General features: G+C 33.2%; 1 protein-coding gene across 1 annotated transcript in view; it reads left to right on the plus strand.

The window, feature by feature from the left end:
* CDH7 (cadherin 7) overlaps positions 1 to 23,107 on the plus strand; it is a 193,393-nt gene that overhangs the window by 3,134 nt on the left and 167,152 nt on the right. The window contains exon 2 of the mRNA XM_074200451.1: positions 19,206 to 19,611. Within this exon, the coding sequence (XP_074056552.1) occupies positions 19,402 to 19,611 (210 nt within the window). The 5' untranslated portion in view covers positions 19,206 to 19,401. The remainder of the gene's footprint in view (positions 1 to 19,205; positions 19,612 to 23,107) is intronic.

Below are 23,107 nucleotides of genomic sequence, written 5' to 3' on the forward strand. Positions count from 1 at the left end.
CGAATTGCTTCCCCCCCCCCCCCCCCCCCCCCGTCATTAAGAATCAATTGGTTTTTAGATGGGGGTAATATCAAATAGGACTGAAGTGAATGCAGGAGAGGAAGGCATGTGAACCAGGGACTCTTCCGTGACAGTCTTTGACAAGCCTAGCACATTCAGTGATGAGTTGTAATACACGAGTGCCTCCTCTGGGATTTTAGAGGTTCTGCAGGATGATACCCCTAATAATTTCTCCCTATTGGTATACTATGATGATCTGCACAGCTAAAATAGTCAAATGTAAATGAGTTTGTAAGGACACAGTCCCCACGAGCCTCTTGTTTCAGTATTATTACCAATGCTTGCTGTGGGGGAGCATTATTTTACTTTTATTCTATAAATAGATCAGGCCAAAATGATGCATTTAAAGTCATATAAATCACATTTGATATAATATGAAGGACATGCATGGTAAATTTTGAAAAGTGTGTTACAATACAATCATGCACGCACAATATCTAAGGAAAAAAATAGCTTACAAGAAATAGACCAGCACTGTAATATTCAGTAATTAAATCTAAAGCACTCTGGACTATTCCAGAATTGTTACTTTATTTTGTCTTTATGGCATATGGGATCTGTTTAGTTAATTGTTACCTATTCTTCCATTTCCTTGTTAAACCCATTAATTCACGATAGAGGACATTTGTAGTTAACTTAGAGGGACTCTATAATCAATGTGGAGAAGTTTTCATTGCTTGTTTGATAAACAGATGCACACTACAGGAGTAGGTCTTCGTTTACAGGGCCCCTGCCTGAATATTTAGGCCATGTAACTGTGGGAGATCGTGGTCTGTAGTTGTAAATGCTATCTTGCCCAGGGAGCTAATGGATTTGATCACAGTTTCTTGACTTGAGAAATCAAAATTGAAGGGTGCTCAACCCCACTATTTAAAATAAAAACGATAATAATAATAATTTTGTATTTGAAGAAGAAAGGTGGGGACATATATCCTTATTATAATTCTAGAAAATACTTTGAACATTTAGTGGTCCATTCAAAGAAATATTCTTCAGAAGAATGAATCAGAAAGTATTGAAGTCTTACTTATAGAGATGTCAGGAAGCTTGGAAATTTTAGCAACAAAATTTCCAATCAGAACTTTTAATTCAATTTTTACCAAATAATGTCCGCAATACAAATATTTTATTACTTTAAATGACATTTCCCTCGCCTTGACCACTGATTCTGAAGTACTCAAATTGGCATAGATCAAGTTTTAGTTGTATTAGTCAATTACAGAATATCCGCAATTAGAAAGAACCTATTTTTATTTTCAAGCTGAAGGCATAGAAAGAAAATAATAGATCATTTTGTACTATTGATCCAGAGAAGATAGTACCTGCTATTTGGCATTGTTAAAAATGGCACTTTAAAAATGCTTTCAGTTGTTTCAGAAGTTATGGTTAAACACTAACTATTGCTGTTGTATAAAGAAGCTAGGGCTTGGGATGAGAGAAGTTGAAATGGAAAAAAGAAAAGAAAAAGTAGACTTGAATACAAGCCTGCTGACTCTCATCTTTTCCCTGAAAATTTCTCTCTCTCTCTCTCTCTCTCTCTCTCTCTCTCTCTCTCTCTCTCTCTCTCTCTCTCTCTCTCTCTCTCTCCTTCTTTCCATCTTTCTGCCTCTTTCTTTCTGTCTTTCTGCCTCTTTCTGTCTCTGTCACACACACCTCAGAGAGGTCTAAATAAGGTAATATAGTACTTTAATGTATATGCTCAAATTTTATTTATAAAATATGAAAAATTTGATTATTTACTTCTTTGACTTCCATAGAACTTCAGAGAAAGTAGATTGCTCTCAACCACAAAGATTACTCCATTTGAAACTAGCTTTATTTAAAATCATGTTGCATTCAATTAATGTTTCATATCTATGCCTATTTTGAAGATATCTTTTCCCATTCTCTTTAGTACATCCTCTTCCCTATGCCAACTACTCTATCCAATGGGGAAAGAAAATGCCTTATTACTTTTCCTTATAAATCTTGACCTCACCCACAGTGTCAATCTGTGGTCATTGGAAGGTACTGCAAATGACTTTTAACTTCTGAAATCTCCCCTTGCTGTCAGTTCCTATTCACCTAAAACCCTGAGGTCCCCAAACCTTCTTTGTGCCCCTGATAATGTACTTATAAATATTTCTTTCCTTCACTCCCATTTGTTTATGTATTCAAGATTGTATTGAATATGTCTGGAGACAGTGCTTGATATAACAAGACATTTGGATAAAAAAACAAAAGAAAGAAAGAACATGGATTCTAGGCCTAGTTTTGCTGTGACTTCATTGTATGACCTTGGGCAAGTAATGTTTCCCCAGGGCCTTAATTTTCCTATGTGTAAAATGAGGAGATGTTGGAACTACTATGTTCTCTTAGATAGCCCCTAGCTCTGATGTTTAATTAATAATTTATTTGGATTAAAAAAAAGAAATGTCAATATATGAGAGACAGGTGATCTCTGACTTTTTGTCTTGATATAAATCATCCTTATTAAAACATCTGGTTAAATCAATCTTTAACAGTGGAAACTATCATGAGGAAAAATCTAGTGATGATTACTAGTTTTGAAGGGAAAACTATAAAGTGAATCAGAAGGAATTATTTTTTTTATTCCCATTTGTCCTAAAATGAGATCACTTCCATCAAGCTGGTTAAGAGAGGTTGACTTTTAGGAAGGGCATTTTTAAATATCCAGAGGAGGGCAGCTAGGCATGTGAAAGGCTTCAAGGTCATGCCAAATAAAAATTGGTTGAAAGAACAGGCCTGGAGAAAAAGAGGTCTTGATGTGACATAATAGCCTCCAAGTATTTAAAGTTTGGTCATGTAGTAAAGAGATGGAGTGCCAGAGAGAGTGCTGCAAATGTAGTCAGAGGATCTAAGTTCAAATCCTGATGCTTGGTATTTTTAACTATGGTTTAGCATTTTCTGTCTTTCTAGTAAAGCCATATAACTTCACTGAGACTGTTTTCTCCTCTATCTACAGGAAGTTGGACTAGATTAATTGTGAGGTTACTTTGAAAGCCCAAATCTGTGATCCTTAACCTTCAAGGGCAGAATTAGGAACAATAGAAAAAGACTCCTATCTTTCCAAAAGTGTAATGAGCTGACTTTGAAGGGTAGTAGATTGTATTTTCCTCTATGCAAATCTCCATTAAAAAAGGTGAGGTGGTGATTTGGTGGGTTTGCTTTTTCAGTTAGTTTGGTATTGATGGCTTTTGAGATTTTTTTACAACTCTTAGATTCTATAGCAACAGGAGAAAAAAAAATGAACTCTCCACCAGACTAAGCAAGAAAAAGTTTGACAGTAAAATGTACATTTAAAAGAGAATAATATATATTTTTATTTGTAAGATTTTTCCGAAATGTCCACTAATCTAATAAAACTAAAGGAATGTATGTTTTTATGAGTACACATGTTGAATATGGATATCTTTATACACAAATATATTTTACTGTTAGTAATTATTAAATATTTTTCCAGAATATATAAAAACAATTCAATATTGAAACATTTTTTTGAAATGTCAGTATCATAACAATAGCAAGACTCCATCCGCCAACCCTTTTTTTTACAGTTGTGGTTTCTCAAACTATAATGGTATAGATTAGCCAGTGAAATGTCTAAGAAAATATAAGCAAGATTTAGATTTTTATTCATCAACTAATATGAATATTGTTTCTGATTCTCATGGATCATACTATAAAGAACATTTTTCTGAATCCTCATTTTATATCTCTACTTTATTTCCTAGAAAATGAAAATGTTAAAACCAGTGATTATAGAATTCATTTATGGAATGATATGATTACTGTTCTCCTGGCATATTTCCCTTTTACTAAAATATAAAATGAAAAAAAAATCTCCTCTCTGAAAAGAATGAATTAGTGCTTTTAAGTCATTATGAAAAAAAAAGAAGAATAATCAACTTAACTGGTCAGTTGTATTAGCTAATTATCTTTAGAACAATTACAGATGATTATGACACAAAGCATTTAAGATTGTACAATAAGCTCTATTTTGTTCATTATTTAAAGTGACAAAGGCATTTGGGCTTTATATTTCAGATATCCAAATGGATACTTACATTTGTATAGGTAAAGTAAATTTTGCCTTTTCTTTTAAGTTTTTCAAAGTTAAAAAGAGTAATAGATTGCTTCGAGTAATACATTATAAGTCAGTTCTGTTGTCTCTAGAGAACATATAGAACAGTGCATTTACCCCCCAAAAAGAAATACATATTCATCAATTTGTATTATCAGGCATCAAACCACTTTTGAGGTTCTTACCTTGAATTATTTATTTGTAAATTTCTAATAAGCATTTTAGTTTATCAGAAAATTATCTTGAATTTGGGAGGGTTTTTTTTTTTTGCATCTCAGTAGATGCTATGTAGTAGTCCAGTAGCTCAGTAAACTGCTATGTAAACTGAAAAAAAAAAACAATTTTAGTTACTAGGAAATATTTGTTCATTATTTTTGCGTGAGCAAAACATTCAGTTACCAGTGTGATGGATGCTTAATCTGATTTTTTAAAATGGTTTCATAGAGATGCTAAGTAGGGCAGAAAAACTGAGAAAATTTTTAAATAATGAATTAGTACAGATAAAATAATATTATCTATTAAGGATAAATGAATAATAAACCATTTAGTTGGAAATAATGTGTTGCCACTTAACTGAACAAAAATAATTGGAACAATGAGACAGCAAGATAAAGTGATTTCAGACTAGATAAATAACGGTGATTCTGTATATACCGCCTGACTGCTTTCCCTAATTTTTCCCTTCCTTTTGGATTATTTCATTTAGCATGGGTTGTGTTATGCCTGATGTTTCATATATAAGTTTTCAGTCTTGTGCTGTGTGTAATAAAGCAGTATGACCACAACTCTCTGTATGTTAATATTTCGTACTTTTTCAGGTGTGGAAAAAATGCATTGAAAGAATATTGTAATAAACATTAAAGAAATCTTAGCTTTTAAATGTCACTGCCTAATAAGTCATGTGTCAGTGCTGATCAAAGAAGACTGCATTTCAAAGTAAACATTAGACCAGTAGCTATTCTCACAAATGTCTTTCAAAAAACTGTCATTGGCCATATCCTTTTCTTTCCCTCAAAGCAGCTAATTTTCATTTAAAAAAATTTTCTTGTGTGCATCTTCTAAACTCAAACTACTCCTTTTTATTTTTGGAAGTCAGAATACTAGATATTTGTAACTGTCATGCTAACATATATGTATTGAGGACACCATAAATTTACACCAATTGAGTACACCTTTTGAAGCATCAGCTGTTTTCTGAACTAGACATAAGGAACATGACAGACATCTAAAAACTAGCCAATCTGTGTTCTTAGTGAAAAAAGAAATGTCATGTTAGGCAGAATGAACTTTACTTACCTTGTTTATTCTGAAGAACTAGCTAGTTAATAGCACACATTTACCTAGTACTTTAAGGTTTACAAAATGCTTGCCTCATCACAGCTTTGTAAGGTTTATAGTGTAAGCATTATTTTATAGATAATGAAATTGAGACTCAGAAAAATATGGTATAAGAATTTGTTAATGGTCAGGTCTCTACTAAGTGGAATTGGTGGTGGAAGTGGAACAAAAATTTCTTGACACTAAATTCAGTATTCTTTCATTATAGTTTGCTGCCTTTACATCATTAGTCTCATTATTACAGGGTTGGAGGATGAGGAGAGTGGACAAAAAAGACCTAAGAGGAGTAGGTTTTGTTGGGAGGCATAACTGGAAATCTCTGAGAATACTCTATATTTCCAACTCTGTGCATTTTCACTGCTGTCCCCTATAGCTATTTTATACTTTCCTTCATAAACCTTCTACTTTGCAAACTTCCCTCAAGTCTCAGCTAAAATTCTACCTTCTGCAAAAAAAGCATCTGTCTGTTAATGTTACTCCCTTGCCTTTGAAATTATCTGCAGTTTATTCTATTTGAAAGCAACTGGGTGGCATGTTCTTGGAAGCAGAATGGCAGTTCAAATTTGACCTCAGACACTTACTGATTGTATGACTCTGGGCAAGTCACTTAACACTAATTTCCTCTTCTGTAAAATGAACTGGAGAAGGAAATAGTAAACTACTCTAGCATCTTTGCTAAGAAAACTCCACATGCATTCAAGAAGTAAGACAGGACTGAAACAATTGAATAACAACATCTTGTTTATAATTTGTTACTGCAATCTATCTCCTTTCCCCTTCATTTCCCGTTAGATTGTTAGCCACTTGAACTCAGTGATTTTTTTTTTGACTTCTTTGTATCTCCAATGTTTAACATAGTACAGGATACTAAGTAGATACTGAAAATACTTAGTCCAACAGGACTTGGTCAGATCCCATTGCACTTTCTTCTTTTTTTAAAAATTTATTTATTTTTGAATTTTACAATTTTTCCCCCTAATCTTGCTTCCCTCCTCTTACCCCCCACAGAAGGCAGTCTGATAGTCTTTACATTGTTTCCATGCTATACATTGATTAAAATTGAATCTGTTGAGAGACAAATCATACCTTTAAGGAAAAAAAACAAAATATAAGAAATAGTATGATCATATAATAAGATATTTTTTTTTTAAAATTAAAGGTAGTAGCATGGGGTGGCTAGGTGGCACAGTGAATAGAGCACCGGCCTTGGAGTCAGGATTACCTGAGTTCAAATCCGACCTCAGACACTTAATAATTACATAGCTTTGTGGCCTTGGGCAAGTCACTTAACCCCATTGCCTTGAAAAAAATTCTAAAAAAAAATTAAAGGTAGTAGTATTTGGTCTTTGTTCAAATTCCACAATTCTTTCTCTGGATACAGATGGTATTCTCCATCACAGATATCACAAAATTGTCCCTTATTGTTGCACTGATGGAATGAACAAATCCATTAATATTGATCATCAACCCCATGTTGCTATTATGGTATACAGTGTCTTTCTGGTTCTGCTCATCTCATTCAACATCAGTTCATGCAAATCCTTCCAGACTTCTCTGAATTACCATTCCTCCTGCTTTCTAATAGAACAATAGTGTTCCATAAAGTACATATACCAAAATTTTTTCAGCCATTCCCCAGTTGATGGTCATTTAACTCAATTTCCAATTCTTTGCCACCACAAAGAGGGCTGCTATGAATATTTTTGTACAAGTGATGTTTTTATCTTTTTTCATGATCTCTTCAGGGTATAGACCCAGTAATGGTATTGCTGGATCAAATGGTATGCATATTTTTATTGCCCTTTGGACATAATTCCAAATTGCTCTCTAGAAATATTGGATGAGTTTACAGCTCCATCAACAGTGCATTACACAGCACCTTTTCTAATGGGCTTTGTGTATAATTTTTATTTTTGTGTCTGTCTCTGCTTCTCTGTTTCTCTTATTTATTTTTGTATATAAATTGCTGGAAAATATCAAGTATATAAACAATCTACAGACTGATTGACATTTTAAATTCAAAGAATAGAAAGAATATACATACTCGTATTTATGTAAATGTGTGTATAATCATATACATGTGTGTGTGTATTCTTTTTAAGATCCTTAGTTTCCCTTTTAATAAAACACAGGATATCCAAATAGTCTTGATACTCTTACTGATTTCCTTTGAGATTCAAAAGTAACTAAATAGAGATGAAAGGTTGATTTGGTTCATGAAGAAAGAGAGTATCTTTTAACTAAAGATCTTTTCCTCTGGAATTTGGGTTTCTAATGGTTTGATCATAGACACTGCTGTCTAAATAAGAGCAACAGAACCAATATGACCAAGTCAACTAGCATTTTATCAATCCCCAGTTTATTTTTTTGTTCATATTCCCTTTTGACTTTGTATAAGTAAATTCTACAAATGTTTCTGCAAAGTAATTATACTTATTCAGGAGTGAGAACTGTATCTACCTTTCTGTAAATGAATACTCTAACATCTTGAAGGACGCAGAATTGTCCTTAAAGTTTCCTTATTTCCTTGTAGATTCTTCTGAGAGTTCACGTAAGGGAGTGTAGAATTGACTCACAAATATACTTTATTTAAATATTGTTAAATTTAATGAAATTACCAAGAAATATTATTTCAAATGCTTTATGTACTTTCCGATATTTTCTTGTTCTGGTGCTCCTCCTTCCATTATTAGTTGGAATAGAATGTAAAACCACTGCAGAGACACTGCAATGTTTAGGAGAGACCCTAGGGAACATCTAATCTGACCTCTGACTGACTTTTATTTCTCTATCTCCTCTGGTAGTGGGTGAGAAATTTTGGATTCTTTCTAAGGTTCATTTCATGCCTAAATGTTATGCCCCAATAATCTCTTCTTCAGTATATGTACAGTTTCTTCGTTGACCTCCATTGTTCTTTTCTTCCTAAATGTTAAAAAAGGCATATTAGTTATGGAATATTTTAGTAAACACTATATAGATATATTGCTTAATGGAATTAGAAAATCAGAATATTTTAGAGATGCAAGTCAGTTTAGAGATCAAGTAAGGATTGTTCCTTTTTTAAATAATGAGGAATAATGGATTAAGTGACTTGATTATGCTTTTTTTGTTCAATTATAAGAAAACGGAGTTGAACTAGATGACTTCTATATCAATCCATTCGTTAATTAATCACTACATGATGTAGATGGTTTGTCAGGTGTTATAAAGACCTATTTAGAGAGAATCATCTTTGTACTTTTTACAGAAGATTTTAGTAGACAATGGAGAATATACAAAGCTATTATAAAGAGGCATGTATCCTTCCCTTATGGAAATTATAATTAAATGTAAGGAATTTGACACATCATAATAGAAATAATAAAAAAAAGCAAGAAGTAAGATGATCGTTCTGTTTTACTGAGCCTTGGTCAGAAAATATCTAGAATAATTTGCGCTATTTCATATATCACATTTTACAAAGGTCATTGCTAAATTGGTGTTCAGAATAGATGACCAAATAATAAGAGACCTGGAAAGCATACTATATTTGGGAAAGTTTAGCCTGAAGATGACAACACTAAGTTGGGAATTGGGAGGGAAATGATGGTAGTCTATACATTCTATCTGGAAGGTTATAGAAAAGTTGATAAAAAGTTGGTACATCTGCATTTTAGACAGTTGAGTGGACAAGTGAAAATCATGAATTTGTGATTATATGAAGAGAGAAGAAGGCATTCCAAGTAAGATAAAGCCTTAGATGTAAGAAAACAAAGAACATAATATATGGAAGGTCAGCATGTCTAGAAAGTTCATTTTGCTGGAACCTATTAATACCATAAGAGCTGATTATTAAATTTTCATTGTGAGCACCCATACCTTGAGAATCTGCAAACACAACAGAGACCTATTTGAACTGTTGATTCCTAGATTTTAAAAACTAATAGAGGAAATGTTAATTTTAAGAGATTCCTGTCTACTATTTTTGGGGGGAGGGGAAATTGTTTAATATCTAGCGGTATATTCCTGCCTATAACATATAACATATGAGCTTCTTGAAATTTGTTTTAGCTTTGTATTTCCATTACCTCAGACAATATAGTACTACTAGATGCCTGCATGTTAACTTTTGACTGACAAATATGTGACAGCTCAATGACATAATAAAGCCTTGGACATAGAGTCAGAAAGACTATAAAATGGGAATAAAAATAGCATCCACCTTCCAGGTTTGTTGTGAGTTTTAAATAGCATGATATCTATAGAGTACATGGTAAATCTTAAAGTGATTTTATGCATCATGTATAAATAAAATCTATTTTAGATAAAATTAGATAAAATCTATTGATGTAGACTAGATGGGTGATAATGAGGATTTAAGGCAATAGCAATAGGAATTGAATGAATGAGTGAATAATGAGTACTTAACTAAATTATTTTGTGCTAAGATAGAACTAGGAAAGTAAAATAGTTTCTGATCTCAAGGAGATTACATTTCAATTCAGGGAGACAATTCATAAAACTGCTATAGAATAGTGGTTCTAAGGGTGCTGCTGCAGGATCGGTGGCTAGTCCTTATAGTCCCAATGGAGCAGCTTCAAGGTAAATGATAAGGCCTGGCATACATTCTGTTCATTGGAATGTCAAATTGCAATACTTGAAGGTCTGGCACATATAGTAACAGAGCAGATTATATGCCCAGTTGGCCAGACAAGGGAGTTAAATGATCCAGTGCTTTTCCATCTTAGTATAAGGATTATAGTTAATGACTCCATGTTCTTCCAAGTAGTGTGAGTAACCATGGCTGCTCTGAAATATCAGAAGAGGCAAAGAATTTTTGGGACTTAGCTCCATACTGTTGAAAATAGTTTGGGGAGTGACTAGGAACTCCGACTATTCTTCTTCACTGGTGGGGCTGGAAACAGTCACCATCTAGCCATGAGGGGGAATGGGGAGAAGAACATTGGTTTAGGTTTAGTGGTAGAGGAGAGAGAGTTTCCCACAAACCCTATTCTGCTAGCCCTGGATGGGATCTGTGGTGGTGGGTGATGGATATAAAAGACAGGAAACAACAGCTATAAAACATAATGCACAGTGAAATTGGTAATCATTGCCAACTGACTAAATCCTAGGAATAAGAAATAAGGAGATAAAAGGGTCAAATAACATCAAGATTTTAAACTTTGTTGCCTGGGTGAAAAGTTGTGCCACTGTCAGAAACAAAATAATCAAGAGAAAAATCAAGTTTTATTATAGAATGTATCTTACATTTATTCCTAATCAGTGAACAGATTTAGTGGGTTCACTTGTATTCCCTTAGCATATATATTGTCATTAAGGTTATAGTTATCATTGAATAGATGACCAAGGAGAAATATTTAAATTATTATTAAGAATTCTGGTTTTTTTTCCTCTTTCTGTTGGGAATCTGTAGGGGGGAAAAAGCAGATAAACCTCTGACCTCAACAAAAACTATAAGAAATAGTGTTTCTACACAATGTAAATGTTCATGAATAGGTAAAGAATTTGGGAAGACATTTTATTCTATATATGTAGAATGCTATGGGAGTACATGTGATAAATGGAGAAGACTAGACTGTGGTTATAAAATTCCATACCAGGCATGCCAATGTGGAGAGTTAATATTCCACAAGTACAGCCCTATATTAGACATGTGGTCTTGGAAAGCCTTCAGTAAGTCACAGTCTGGTTACAATTATCAGTGTGTCTCAACAATCTAGATTTACTACCATGCCTTCTTTTACTAATAAGCATGGGGTTCCCTCAAAGGGCAAAACCCTTCTGGGTAAATCACAGATTGGTTGTTAGCAGTTGTTATTTCTTCAAAAGATTCTCTAGGAGTACATAACTCAAAAAGAGTCAAATGCTTCCCTGCTTGGCCCTGAAGTAACCATGGTACCCCCTAAGGCCAGTAATTATTCTTTCCTTCTATAGAATGTATTTTTTTTTAGTTTTTGCAAGGCAATGGGGTTAAGTGGCTTGCCCAAGGTCACACAGCTAGGTAATTATTAAGTGTCTGAGGCTGGATTTGAACTCAGGTACTCCTGACTATATGGCTGGTGCTCTATCTACTGCTCCACCTAGCCGCCCCATATAATGTATTTTTTCACCAGAAGAACTAGTGAATAAAGGATTATATAGATATAGAACTGAAAGGGACCTTAGGGTCTATTGTCCAAATGTCACATTTTGCAGAGGAAGGAGACTGAGGCACAGAGGATTGCCTTATCCAAAATCACTTAATAAATGACAGAGCTAGAATTTTGCTATCAGAAACCATGATATAAAGTTTAATTTTCTTTCTACTATACTGGAAAATCTTTTTCTGGGTGTTTATAAATAACATTCCTACTTCATTACCTATTACATTAGACATTTAGTAGGCTTTCCACTACACCATACTTCCCCTGTGAATGAGATGTATTTTGAGCCTTCATCATTACTCTGGTGAAATTTAAACACACACACACACACACACACACACACACACATACACAAACACCTCTTTGCACTTTCCAAGGGCTTGTAATCAAAACTTTAAGGCATTAAAATCTAAAAAATTCCATGGCAAAAGAAGGGAGAAAAATGGAAGGAATAACATCTCATTACTTTTGGTGGGGGGAGCATTGAAATTCTCTTGTGACACTATTCAATAAACCCATATATCCTCTTCATTTTTCTCTTCTTTTTATACTATATTCCTAACTCCAGGTTAGTTAGTCAGGCAACAAGCATTTATTAATGTCAGATAGTTTAGTGCTTGAGAGTGTTGGGAATGTTGATATTTAGAACAATTTGGGGATGGGCACTTTAGTTTCATAGTGTTTTCCTCCCTCCTTCAAGCATTGTAGAGCTTTAAATTTTTCAGTGATTCTGTATGAAATTATTAATGTGGGTATTCTCTCCAAAGCTATAGATCCTAAGCTATCTATGGCTGCACATCCTTTGGGATTTTTCATCTATTTTTTCCATGAATTTTGTTAAAATTGTTCTACATAATATGCTGGGGATCTGCACTAGCTCTCTCAACTTTACATGGTTTATAAGTGAAGCACATAAATGGTTCCTCCTTGCCACTGTCACTCATCCATCTCTCTGATGATAAACTTTTTATACTGATTCTTCTGTCCAATTCTTCATTTCTAAAATATTGAAAGCTGCTCATATTTACTATACATTTCTTTGTTGGGTGCAATTTGGGTGACATAACATCAGTTCTCTCAATAACTTTGTAATCCATGACTGCTTACTGTATACTTTAATTAAAATGAAGAATTTTTAAGATGAACTACAAGCATGAGGAAAACTTAAAATGGGTTTTAACATTACTCTTACCTGGCTCTACAATGCTCTGACACTCATTCTTGTCTAACTAGAGTTTATTCTTTGTCGAAATAACTTTGTGTTCATTTTTATGCAATATGAATCTATTAATGCACATGTTTTCTCTCAGTATAAGGAAACTCCGTGAAAAAGAAGAGACTGTTTTGCTTTTGTTCTATATCTTTATCCTTAGCATGCATCTGGCATATAATATATGTAATTAACCATATATAACATATATGGTTAATATATATATATATATGCTTATTATATTCAATGATAAACATTTTTTACTGTTTCCAAAGACTACTTATTTTCAATCTTTATGTCCTGATAGTGAGTCAAGAGGCAATATGGCATGTTATAGCCAACCCTAAATTAGCTGTCTGAAGACCTAAGTTCCAGTATCTAATCATATAATTTTGGGTAAAACACTTAATCTGAATGAGTCTCAGGTTCCTCATTTACAAAATCAGTCTATTCACCTTCCTTCAAAATGAATATACAAGGAAAGTAGCAATAATAATTTATTAGTTTTATCTCCTGTATCTTGCAATTAGGAAATAATGATCAAAGTATTAATCTTAAACTACTAAACTACTCTCAAAATCTACTCTTAAACTATTCTTAAACTCTAAAACAATTAAAATGTGAAAACATCATAAATTTCCTAAAATTTGTTTCTGAAATAATAAAAATTAGTAACAATATCTGTGTAACTTCTGTCTAGTGGTTAGCCTTTGATCAAAGGATCTTGATTTAAAACCTGAAGAGAATTTAGAGGTCATCTAATTCATCCACTTCAGTTTTATAGATATTAAAGTGAGGTCCAAAAAGGTTATCTTTAAAAATTTATTTCACTGAGGGGAAAAAAAAACCTTTACAAAATTTGAGAGATGCAAGATAGAGTAAATGGAAAGTATCCTTAGAGGGAAAGGTACAGGTTATTGGGAATGGCCTTTTCAAGGAGGTAGCACTTGTCCTAAATATACAAGAAAGACAAAGGTGCCAAAGAAGTAATGTTTAGTAATGTTTCCACCAGTGGCAAGACATGAGTTGGAAGATTAAAATATCATGTATCTAGCATCTAGTCTAGTATGACTGGATAAGAGAGTGAAGAGTAGATGAAGAGTATTGTATTCATGTGTTAAAAAATTAGAGAAATAGGAAGAAGCCAAATTGCTTAGAGCTTTAAATAACAGAGAAGTTTACATTTGATTCCAGAGGAAAAGGGAAACCCTTGAAGTTTAAATGAATATGTTTAGCTTATGGTTTAACTTATAAAGTGATGGTTTAACTTATAAAAAATTCACTTGGGCAACCATATGGAGGATGAATTGGAATGGAGAGAGCATTGAGGCAGGACGTACAATTAAAAAAACAAAACAAAACTATTGCATGAGGCTATGAAGTCCTGCACTTAGTTGCAAACTATTGAAAAACAAAATAATTTATACATATGACATTAATATGCATATTACATTAACCAGGATATCTTGAGAATATTCTTCTTGGTAGGAACTTAGCATGAGTGGAGAAAAAGAATGTATTCAAGGGATACTGTGATTGGATATGCAGAGTGAGCGAGAGAGGGGTTGAGTATTTACATAGAGGTTGAAAAATTGGGTGACTGGAAGAGTGGTATTGCTCTTAATGGTAATAAAAAGTTCAGAAGAGGGATGGATTTGGGAGACTAATAATGAGTTTTGTTTCAGCTATACCATGGTTACTAATTGGACATCAATTTTGAAATGTCCAATAAGCAACTGATATGACTAGACAAAAGGAAAGGAAACTAAGCCTGAGAAAATAGATCTGAGAGTTATTTATATAGAGATGATAACTGAACACAGGAAAGCTGATCAGATAAACAAGTAAAAGATTACAAGAAAGAAAAGAGGTATGAGGACCAAACTCTGAGAGAGTGAGTATGACATAAATGAAGCTCTAGTAAAGGAGAATGAGAAGGTATTATGAACTAAGACTTGATAATCATCATATCCATATTGCTAAATCAAATTCTTCCTTTGTACAGGCAATCTGGAACTATGTTGTATGGTATATATTCATTTGAAGGATAATCATTTAGAACAGATTTCATTATGATATATCTGTGACTAAAATAAAATTTTATCTATTTCCCTTTGGACAGTGATCATTGTCCCATCTACATGAAGCTGGATTCTACATTTCCTTGATCTTTCTTATGCCTGAAATATAGCTTTAAAAAGGTTTCCCCTTTGTTTTTAAATTGTCATTGAACTTAGGGCAATATTGCCTATGGGTCATTTTTTTTTGTTTTGTTTGGCAAGACAATAGGGTTAAGTGACTTGCCCAACAACATATTATCTTTTGGCCTTCTTGACAAGCAACTTCTGTATTCATCCCCAATTCTCAACCTTTTCTTAAATCTCTATTATTCATGTTTAACTCCAGGTTATTAACCAAACATTTATTAAGCACCTTCTGTGTGAAAGATACTTTTTGTAGGCTGGCAGTACTAAGAAAAGCAAAAAGACAGTCCTTGCCCTCAAGTCACTCATATTCTAATGGAACAGAGAGTATCAAACTGCATGTATTAAGTGTATGTGTGCACATCTATGAATGTATATATGCATATGTTTGTGTAAGTATTGTATACATGATATATATGTGTATGCACACAAATATATGCTTGAATGTATTTAGTAATCTCAGAGGGTAGGCATTGGTAGAGGAGGTGTGAATGGGAGATTTGCTTTGGGAAAAGTTTACTACAGAAAGTAGGTTTTGAAGTGGGTCTTGATGGGAAACATGGTCAAACTTGTGCTTTAATAAATATACTTTGGAAGTTGAATGGAGGCTAGATTGCAGTGGAAAGAGATTTGAGGAAGGGACATTATATAGAAAACTATTCAAAAAGTCCATGCATTAAGTGATGAGAACCTGCATTAGGGTGTCAGTATATGACTGGAGCAAAGGGAATTTATAAGAGGGAACTTTTGCAAGTAGAAATGACAACACTTGTGAATGGTATGCATATGTGAGGTGAGTGAGTGTATAGAGTCATGATGACTTCTACTCTTTGCACCTAGGTGACTGTAAGAATGGTTGTGCCCTGGATAGTGCTAGGAAAGTCAGACAGAAGGTAGGGTTTAGCGGAAAGATAATTGTTTCTCTTTTGAACAAAGTAAGTTTGAGTTATCTGTGAAAAACCCAGAGATGTCCAGCAGGCATGGTTGATGTTCCTAATTAGTCAGATTAGTCTCTTTAAACATGACATTCTTTTCTTCCTCCTCTTTAATGACTTATAAAACCAGAATTTAAGTCTAAAATATCTCCCATTGCTTTTGAACCAATGCTTTTAATTTATACACTCTTCTGCTACTCATAGTCACTTCCATCAGTAGCTACCTACATATCCAAAAACAGCTACAGGATATCTTACTGTGAGATTCATGATTTAGATGAAGAACTTATCATCTAGTTCTTCTGAGCTTCCCTGGTACTGTACAATATATATCTACCACTTCCTTCCTCATTATCCTTTTATAAATGCAAAGAATTATGATGCTTCCTTCAGGTTTGTAATATAGCCACACAAGTATAAATATCCTGATGATGCACACAACTGCCCTCATTCCCCCATCTCCATAATCTATTCCTCTTGTCTCTTTCCAATACTATATTAAAATCATGATAAAATCACAAGTCATATTCAATAAAGTCTGAATTTATATGACAACTTGACCATATTTGAGATTTTGTGCACTTTGTTCATTTCAATTAGTAATTTCATTGGTATAGATTTTTGAGCCTGAGTATAATTTCTTCACATGTTCCTTAGTCATTGTCTTTAGAGGACTATGAAAACATTTCTACATTTAATCATCTGTCTTTTTCTACATTTAATCAATCTATTGTCTCTAAAAGCTATCTGTTTTAGCAACTCTATTTGGATATTTTTTCCTATCACCTTCAATTCAAGTTAAAATTCCTTTTAATAAGATGGATTTGTTGCTAGGCAAATAGATTCTTGTAATTTGTGAGTAAGAGAAGAAACATTATCTTAGTATCAAAATTGCTTCTTTATGTAATATCTTGCCCAACAAGGAAGACACTAAGAATGTTCCTCATATCATACCCTACCTCTGTAATAGTATGAGGTCAGCTCCTCAACCTCTGAATAAAAAGTAGTATGAACTAATTTTTTTTCATTCTCCACTGACTCCTTTTCATTCCCCATTCTCTTTCTCTTGCAATAAGTGATCACTAGTGAGAAAAGAAAATTTTGCCCTCATAAAACCTCAGCTAGAAATGTCTTTGTATTTTATAAGTAAATATGTGACTATTATTTGTAGTCATGTTTTCAGGGACTATAATTTGACTAAATTAATAGGAAAGCTAGCTTTTTTGTAGTAGGTGGTTCTATACTGTTTTTATTATTTGGCTGATAATATGATATTATGGTGATACATTTAGAATTATAAATTGCTTTTCTGAAATATAATTTGAGGAGTCATTAGCCTGTAAAAATTAGGATTCATTTTCAATTTTCGTAGAGATTTCATTGCCCCAATCTTCTTGTCCTTTAGTTTCTTAATATTATTTCAAGGAATACCCTTAGGGGAGACTTCTCAACATCAGAGTTTCTTCAGGTTTATTTTTGTTCAAATTTATGCCTTTAGGATTAGAATCTGAACTCTGGGAGGAGAAATATTCCACATTTAATATTTAATAGATAGTCTTAATATCATAGGTTCAGAGAGGTAAGAAATGTTAGAAGGAATTCCTGGACAAGTACTTAATATTTCTGTCCTTTAAGTTTTTTCCATATAAAATGAAGATTCATTGTCCTCTCAGGTCCCCATCCACTCTAAATCTATGGTCCTAATACATCCCATTTTCTTCTTTTTAAAGATGAGACAACTGAGCTCCAGAGAACCTCAATTATTTACTTAAGGTCACAAAGTGTCACAGACAAAAATCTAAAGCCAGTGTTCTTTTAACTGTACCATATGACCTGTTCTGTTGGTTTGTGGGACATACAATGGTTATATCTGGACTCCCCCAGTGAATTACAGAGTTGTGAACAAATCATTTCTGTTCCTAACCTGCACAGTTTAATAAAGCACAGACTCAATTAAATTTAATTTTACCTAGTTCAAGAACTATTTTATTACATTTGAATTGAATTTTTATTTTATTTTTTCCTTTGATTCTGTCTCCAACATTTGAAGATTTTTCCTAAGGCATCTTGAAGTCTTCATACTTGGTTTTGATGAGTTAGCATGAAATTATTTTATACAAAGGACAAATGCTTAAAGGGAGGTGGAAAGAATCATTTCTTACAAGCCTTTAGACAGTTCCACTATTACAGGCAAGTTTCTTCTTCTAGTTCTATCTTCATAAAAATTTTTTCTCTTTTTTTGCATGGGAGATGTGGAAGTCTATGAAAATAATAATCCATTCCCCCTTAATTATGACAGTGCTGATTTATTTATAGGCAGTAAAATGAATTCAGGAGGAACAAAGATATAGAATATTGATTGAACAGAACTCTCATAAATTTTCAGTCCTCTGTGTTTTGGGTATACTTAGAAAGTCTGATCTGTAGCTGATTTTATATATCTCTTGTATAATCATCATTCTGTAACTGAAATAAATAGAAATTAGCATAAAAGGTTCCCCCCTACTATTACTAAAGAAACACCTTGGCTTCTGCCCACACTGAATTGAACTCAGAATTTATTCTCATTTTCTGACCTCTCTAAAAGATGCATAGAAAACACACATTCAACATTGCATACATGGCAGTGTTTGAAATGTGAAAAATAGGAAACTACTGAGCTTTTTTAACAGAGCACAATCAAATAAGAACACATCAAAACAGCTGGTGTTCTGTGACTCAGAATAAATCAACCCATTTTGAGTCACCTCATACCACTTTATTTCTCTTTACAGTTTCATAGAAGAGATTTAAACTAACATATGTCCTTTCCATTTGGATAAATCCCTGCTTTTAGCTGCTTTGCTTTCTCATCCTAAGATGAGTAAAATTGGCTGCAACATGAGAGGAAAAAATAAAGACTAGCATTTAAAATAATTTCTTTAAGAAAAAAAAAAGATGTTCCTACATTTGTGTTACATAAATCACATGTTCAGAAGATGTGCCTTGGGAGAGAAAATGGTTTGATAGATTGTGTTTTGGAATGTGAATGATGCTACCTCATCATTTTTAAATGATAGGGAAAAAAACTGGCAAAATTATTATAATCCAGCATTTGAGATATTAAAATATTCTTATGCTTAAGGTAATAATGACACTTCAAAGAAATATAATATTATGGTGCAAAGTAAAATATGAAAGACATTATTTGTTTTATAACCTGACATCAGTTTTTCACTTTTGTTCTGATAGGTACCTATTACACCATTTCTCTGGTGAAGGCTATTCAGCAGTGGTGACCTCTTCCAATCGAACACTCCACAAATTATTATCTCTGGACTCCCAGCTGACACCCTGCCGGAGGCTAGAGCTGCTAAGCCAACTGGAACTGTGCCTGTCCTCCTGTCAAGGTTTTTTTCTTACAAAGGAAAAAGAAAGAAAAAAAAAGATGAAGTTGGGCAAAGTGGAGTTCTGCCATTTTTTGCAGATAATAGCTCTTTTCCTGTGTCTTTCTGGAATGAGTCAAGCAGAACTCTCAAGGTCCAGATCAAAGCCCTATTTCCAGGCAGGGAGGCCACGGACCAAGCGCAGCTGGGTGTGGAATCAGTTCTTTGTGCTGGAGGAATATATGGGTTCAGATCCTCTTTATGTAGGAAAGGTAGGGCATTTAGTCAACCCTTTAAATGGGGCACATTCTTATTGCCAAAATTTTAAATTTGTATTTGTGGGTAGAATAAAGGTAAATCAAAGCAAATCCAGAGGTATTTGTCCTGAATGTAGTTTTGAGGAGTTTGATTCTACTTCTGTTGCACATTTCAAACTAGATTCTGCTGATGTGTAAACTTTTACCTGGTTGTAATTAAGCTGCTTATGAGAGAGAGCCATCGTTAGTCTTTTGAATATAGATTGCTGACTTCTTTGGCATTGGGTTATTTCTAATCCTGGCTCTGTTACTAATGAAATATGTTACTTTTGACATGTCACTTAAAGTCTCTAGTATCTCAATTCTCTCAAAATAAAAATAAGGAAATTGGTAGGTGACCTCTAATGTACTTTTTAATCTCTAATGTATTTTATCAATGCACTGAAGTATAAGTTTAATAAAACCTACCTTAGTTGCCTGAAATATAAAATGTTTACACCAAATGAAAAGTATATAATGTAATTTTAACTTGAGTCCTCTAGGAAAATATTATATTAAAAAATTATTCTAATGCACCCAAATCTTTGAGGATTAGTGGGATTTGCTATTAGATTCAAAAATTTATTCCTTGAAATAGTTTAAATTCTTTAGTTAATTTCTGAGGGGGAAAAAAGGATAGATTTCCTTCATTAGCATAGATGCTTAATAACTTGCAAAGCCACAAGGTGAGATTTATAGACATTTGAATAAATCATCTCATTGCTGATTATCCTCATTTCACTCCTCTTGTTTCCTGTTGCTTTGTCCACATGCTTTATATTGTCACAAAAAATGAATGTTAGTTGAGTGATAGATCAAAGTGCGGGTGGTAACAATATTGGCATACTAGAATGTAGGTGGGATACAACTTGAGGTTTTGTTGGTTCTGTTTTTAGTCCTGAGAATTTGAGTAAAAGCATTCAGCTCAGAGTATTTTTGGTTTAATAGCACAAAACAAGAGTTGGGCCTTCCTTTTCTGCTGAGTTTTAGGCTCAAACAACAGAGTGTTGTTACGGAATTACTGTGCTGAGCACAGCTGAAGGTTTTCCAAATAGAATGCGTTGACAGGAACTACTAACTCTGCATTTTTTTCTGGTTACTTTGTCACTTTTATGTTGTCCTTCCTGATTAGCTGAGGCCAAACAGCCTGATAAACTTATCTATGTATTGATTTCCCAGCTTTTGAAGATCTGGGAGGAACTTTTACTATTGATTCCAAGAATTGCATTTTAATTTCAACACCTTAATTTATATGATTCTCCAAATTATATTACTATCCACAGGATAATTCCAAACTTAAAGTTTTATTCATTGTTTAAACCAGTGCTCCCTTAAACAATGTCAGGATGACTGTGATAAATTAATTTCATTTCAGATGGCATCCCATATAGGTATGTCTGAAAGTGTGTTGATTTATATAGTCTTTGCTTTTTATTTGGGGTCACATATTTACAGTGTCTATTTATATTAATATGGCAGGGTCCATTTGTAATAATATTTTTGTGCCCATAGTGCCTTATGTATTTTAGTGTATGGTGTATGATACTTTATAGAACTATACATCTCAGGGTAGACATTCCCTCCATTTTTACTGATAAGCTTTACTTTTATAATTTCTAGTTTTAGAGAATTGTCTTGAGACTCTGAGAGATGTGACTTGTCCAAAGTAGCAAAGCTACATAAGAGTCCTAGCTTGAAATAATGTATCTTTGACAATTGTCATAAGTTTTAGCTATGCAAACTCTTGTCTTGCCCATAAAAGACATTTAGTAAATGTTGGTTGAGTTTAATTATCCTGATGAAAGTTATCCTTAAGTTTGTATTGTTCTTACCATTTCTTTTTCAGAACTGAATTTTTATGCTCCATGTTAGAGCAAAATGACCAAACCATAATGTATACTTTAAAGATATATATCAGGTGCTTTTCAGTTAAGTTATAAAATATTGGGGGCAGTAAAAACACACACATTAAAAGGGATATGACATGATTTTAATTATCTTTCATTAAACACTCCAGCTTTATATTATTATTATTATTATTATTATTATTATTAATCAGCATTCTCAAACAAATACAATGATAATTCTTTTTCCTCAGTCACAGTGGTATTTTTTTGAGTCTTTTCTTTTAATATGCCTTAAAAACATTGAGAGGCATAAAGTTATTAAAGTTCCATTGCAGAATTTTATCATTTGTAATGCATATACAAGCAATTTTGTGATGTCTCTGGTGGAAAGGCTAAAAAATGTTCAATGATTTCAATAAAATGTCAATATATATTGAATTAAATAGTAACTACAAGAATATAAATATTTAACGAAAACAGAAACATTCTATTGATTTGACTTGAGTTTTAAATACAGCTATATAATATCTTGATTTTTAAAATCACATAAATGATGGTTTTTGAAAGCCTTTTAAAAGTTATAATATACACATTCTGTTCTGTTTAAGAATCCTTATAAGTATATAAATTGATTGATCAGTATGATACTAATATACACTGTACCTCCCTTTTAAACATAATAATAACAAATCATTGTTTATTCATTTAATGGCTATTATAAACATTGGATGATAGAATCAAGACCCCCCAAAAAAAGAAAGAGCAGAACAGTGGAACAAATCTATTAAGATGGTATTTAATCAAGATAATTTAATTCCTTTAATGAGGTTAAAATCAACTCAACTATTGCAAGATGGAAGACTAATACAAAATAGATTACAATTTGTGTGAAAAATACCTGGACTATTCAGTGTATTACAAGCTCAGTATTAGGTAGCAATGTCCTTGTTCCATGCAGCCAGAGAAATTGTATTCCTCTTAGGCTTCATTAGGGAGAAATGGTGCCTGAAACTTCGGAGGTGATTGACCAACTACTGTACTGTCACTTTTTCAGACTAAAGAGTATTGTCTTCCAATCTGGACATATTAGGAAGGACACTGACAAGTTTGAGTACATCCAGTGGAGCTTAATCAGGATACTGAGGGAATTCAAGATCATGCCACTTGAAAAGTGGTTAAAGAAACTGAAGTGTTTATCCTGCTTAGGAAAAAAAAAAGATGAAGAAGACTGAGGGAAGTAGAAAATGAAAATTGTCATCAGGTGTTTGAAAGACTATTTATCTTGAAGAAGGATTAGTTTTAAAAAAAAATTAAAAAGAAGGATTCATTTTGCTCTGCTTGGCTGTGGAAGGCTGAGCTAGGATCAATGGGCAGAAGATGGGAGAGAGGATGATTTAGGCTTGAATCCTAGCAATCAGACCTAGCTACAAAGTGATGTCTAGGTGGCATTTGAGGTCTTTACCAAATCTGAAATTGTTTTTTTTTTTCATTTTGAAGGTATTGGAATGATTTTAGATGTTTATAAGTAGACAGGAGAGTGAGGAAATGTTTATTTTCATTACTTCAACTGTAGGGGATAATTGTGACCAAAAATATTTTAGACTCCAAAGACAAATTATTTATGG

This window comes from Macrotis lagotis, chromosome X (genome assembly GCF_037893015.1).
Source record: "Macrotis lagotis isolate mMagLag1 chromosome X, bilby.v1.9.chrom.fasta, whole genome shotgun sequence".
Classification (NCBI taxonomy): domain Eukaryota; kingdom Metazoa; phylum Chordata; class Mammalia; order Peramelemorphia; family Peramelidae; genus Macrotis; species Macrotis lagotis.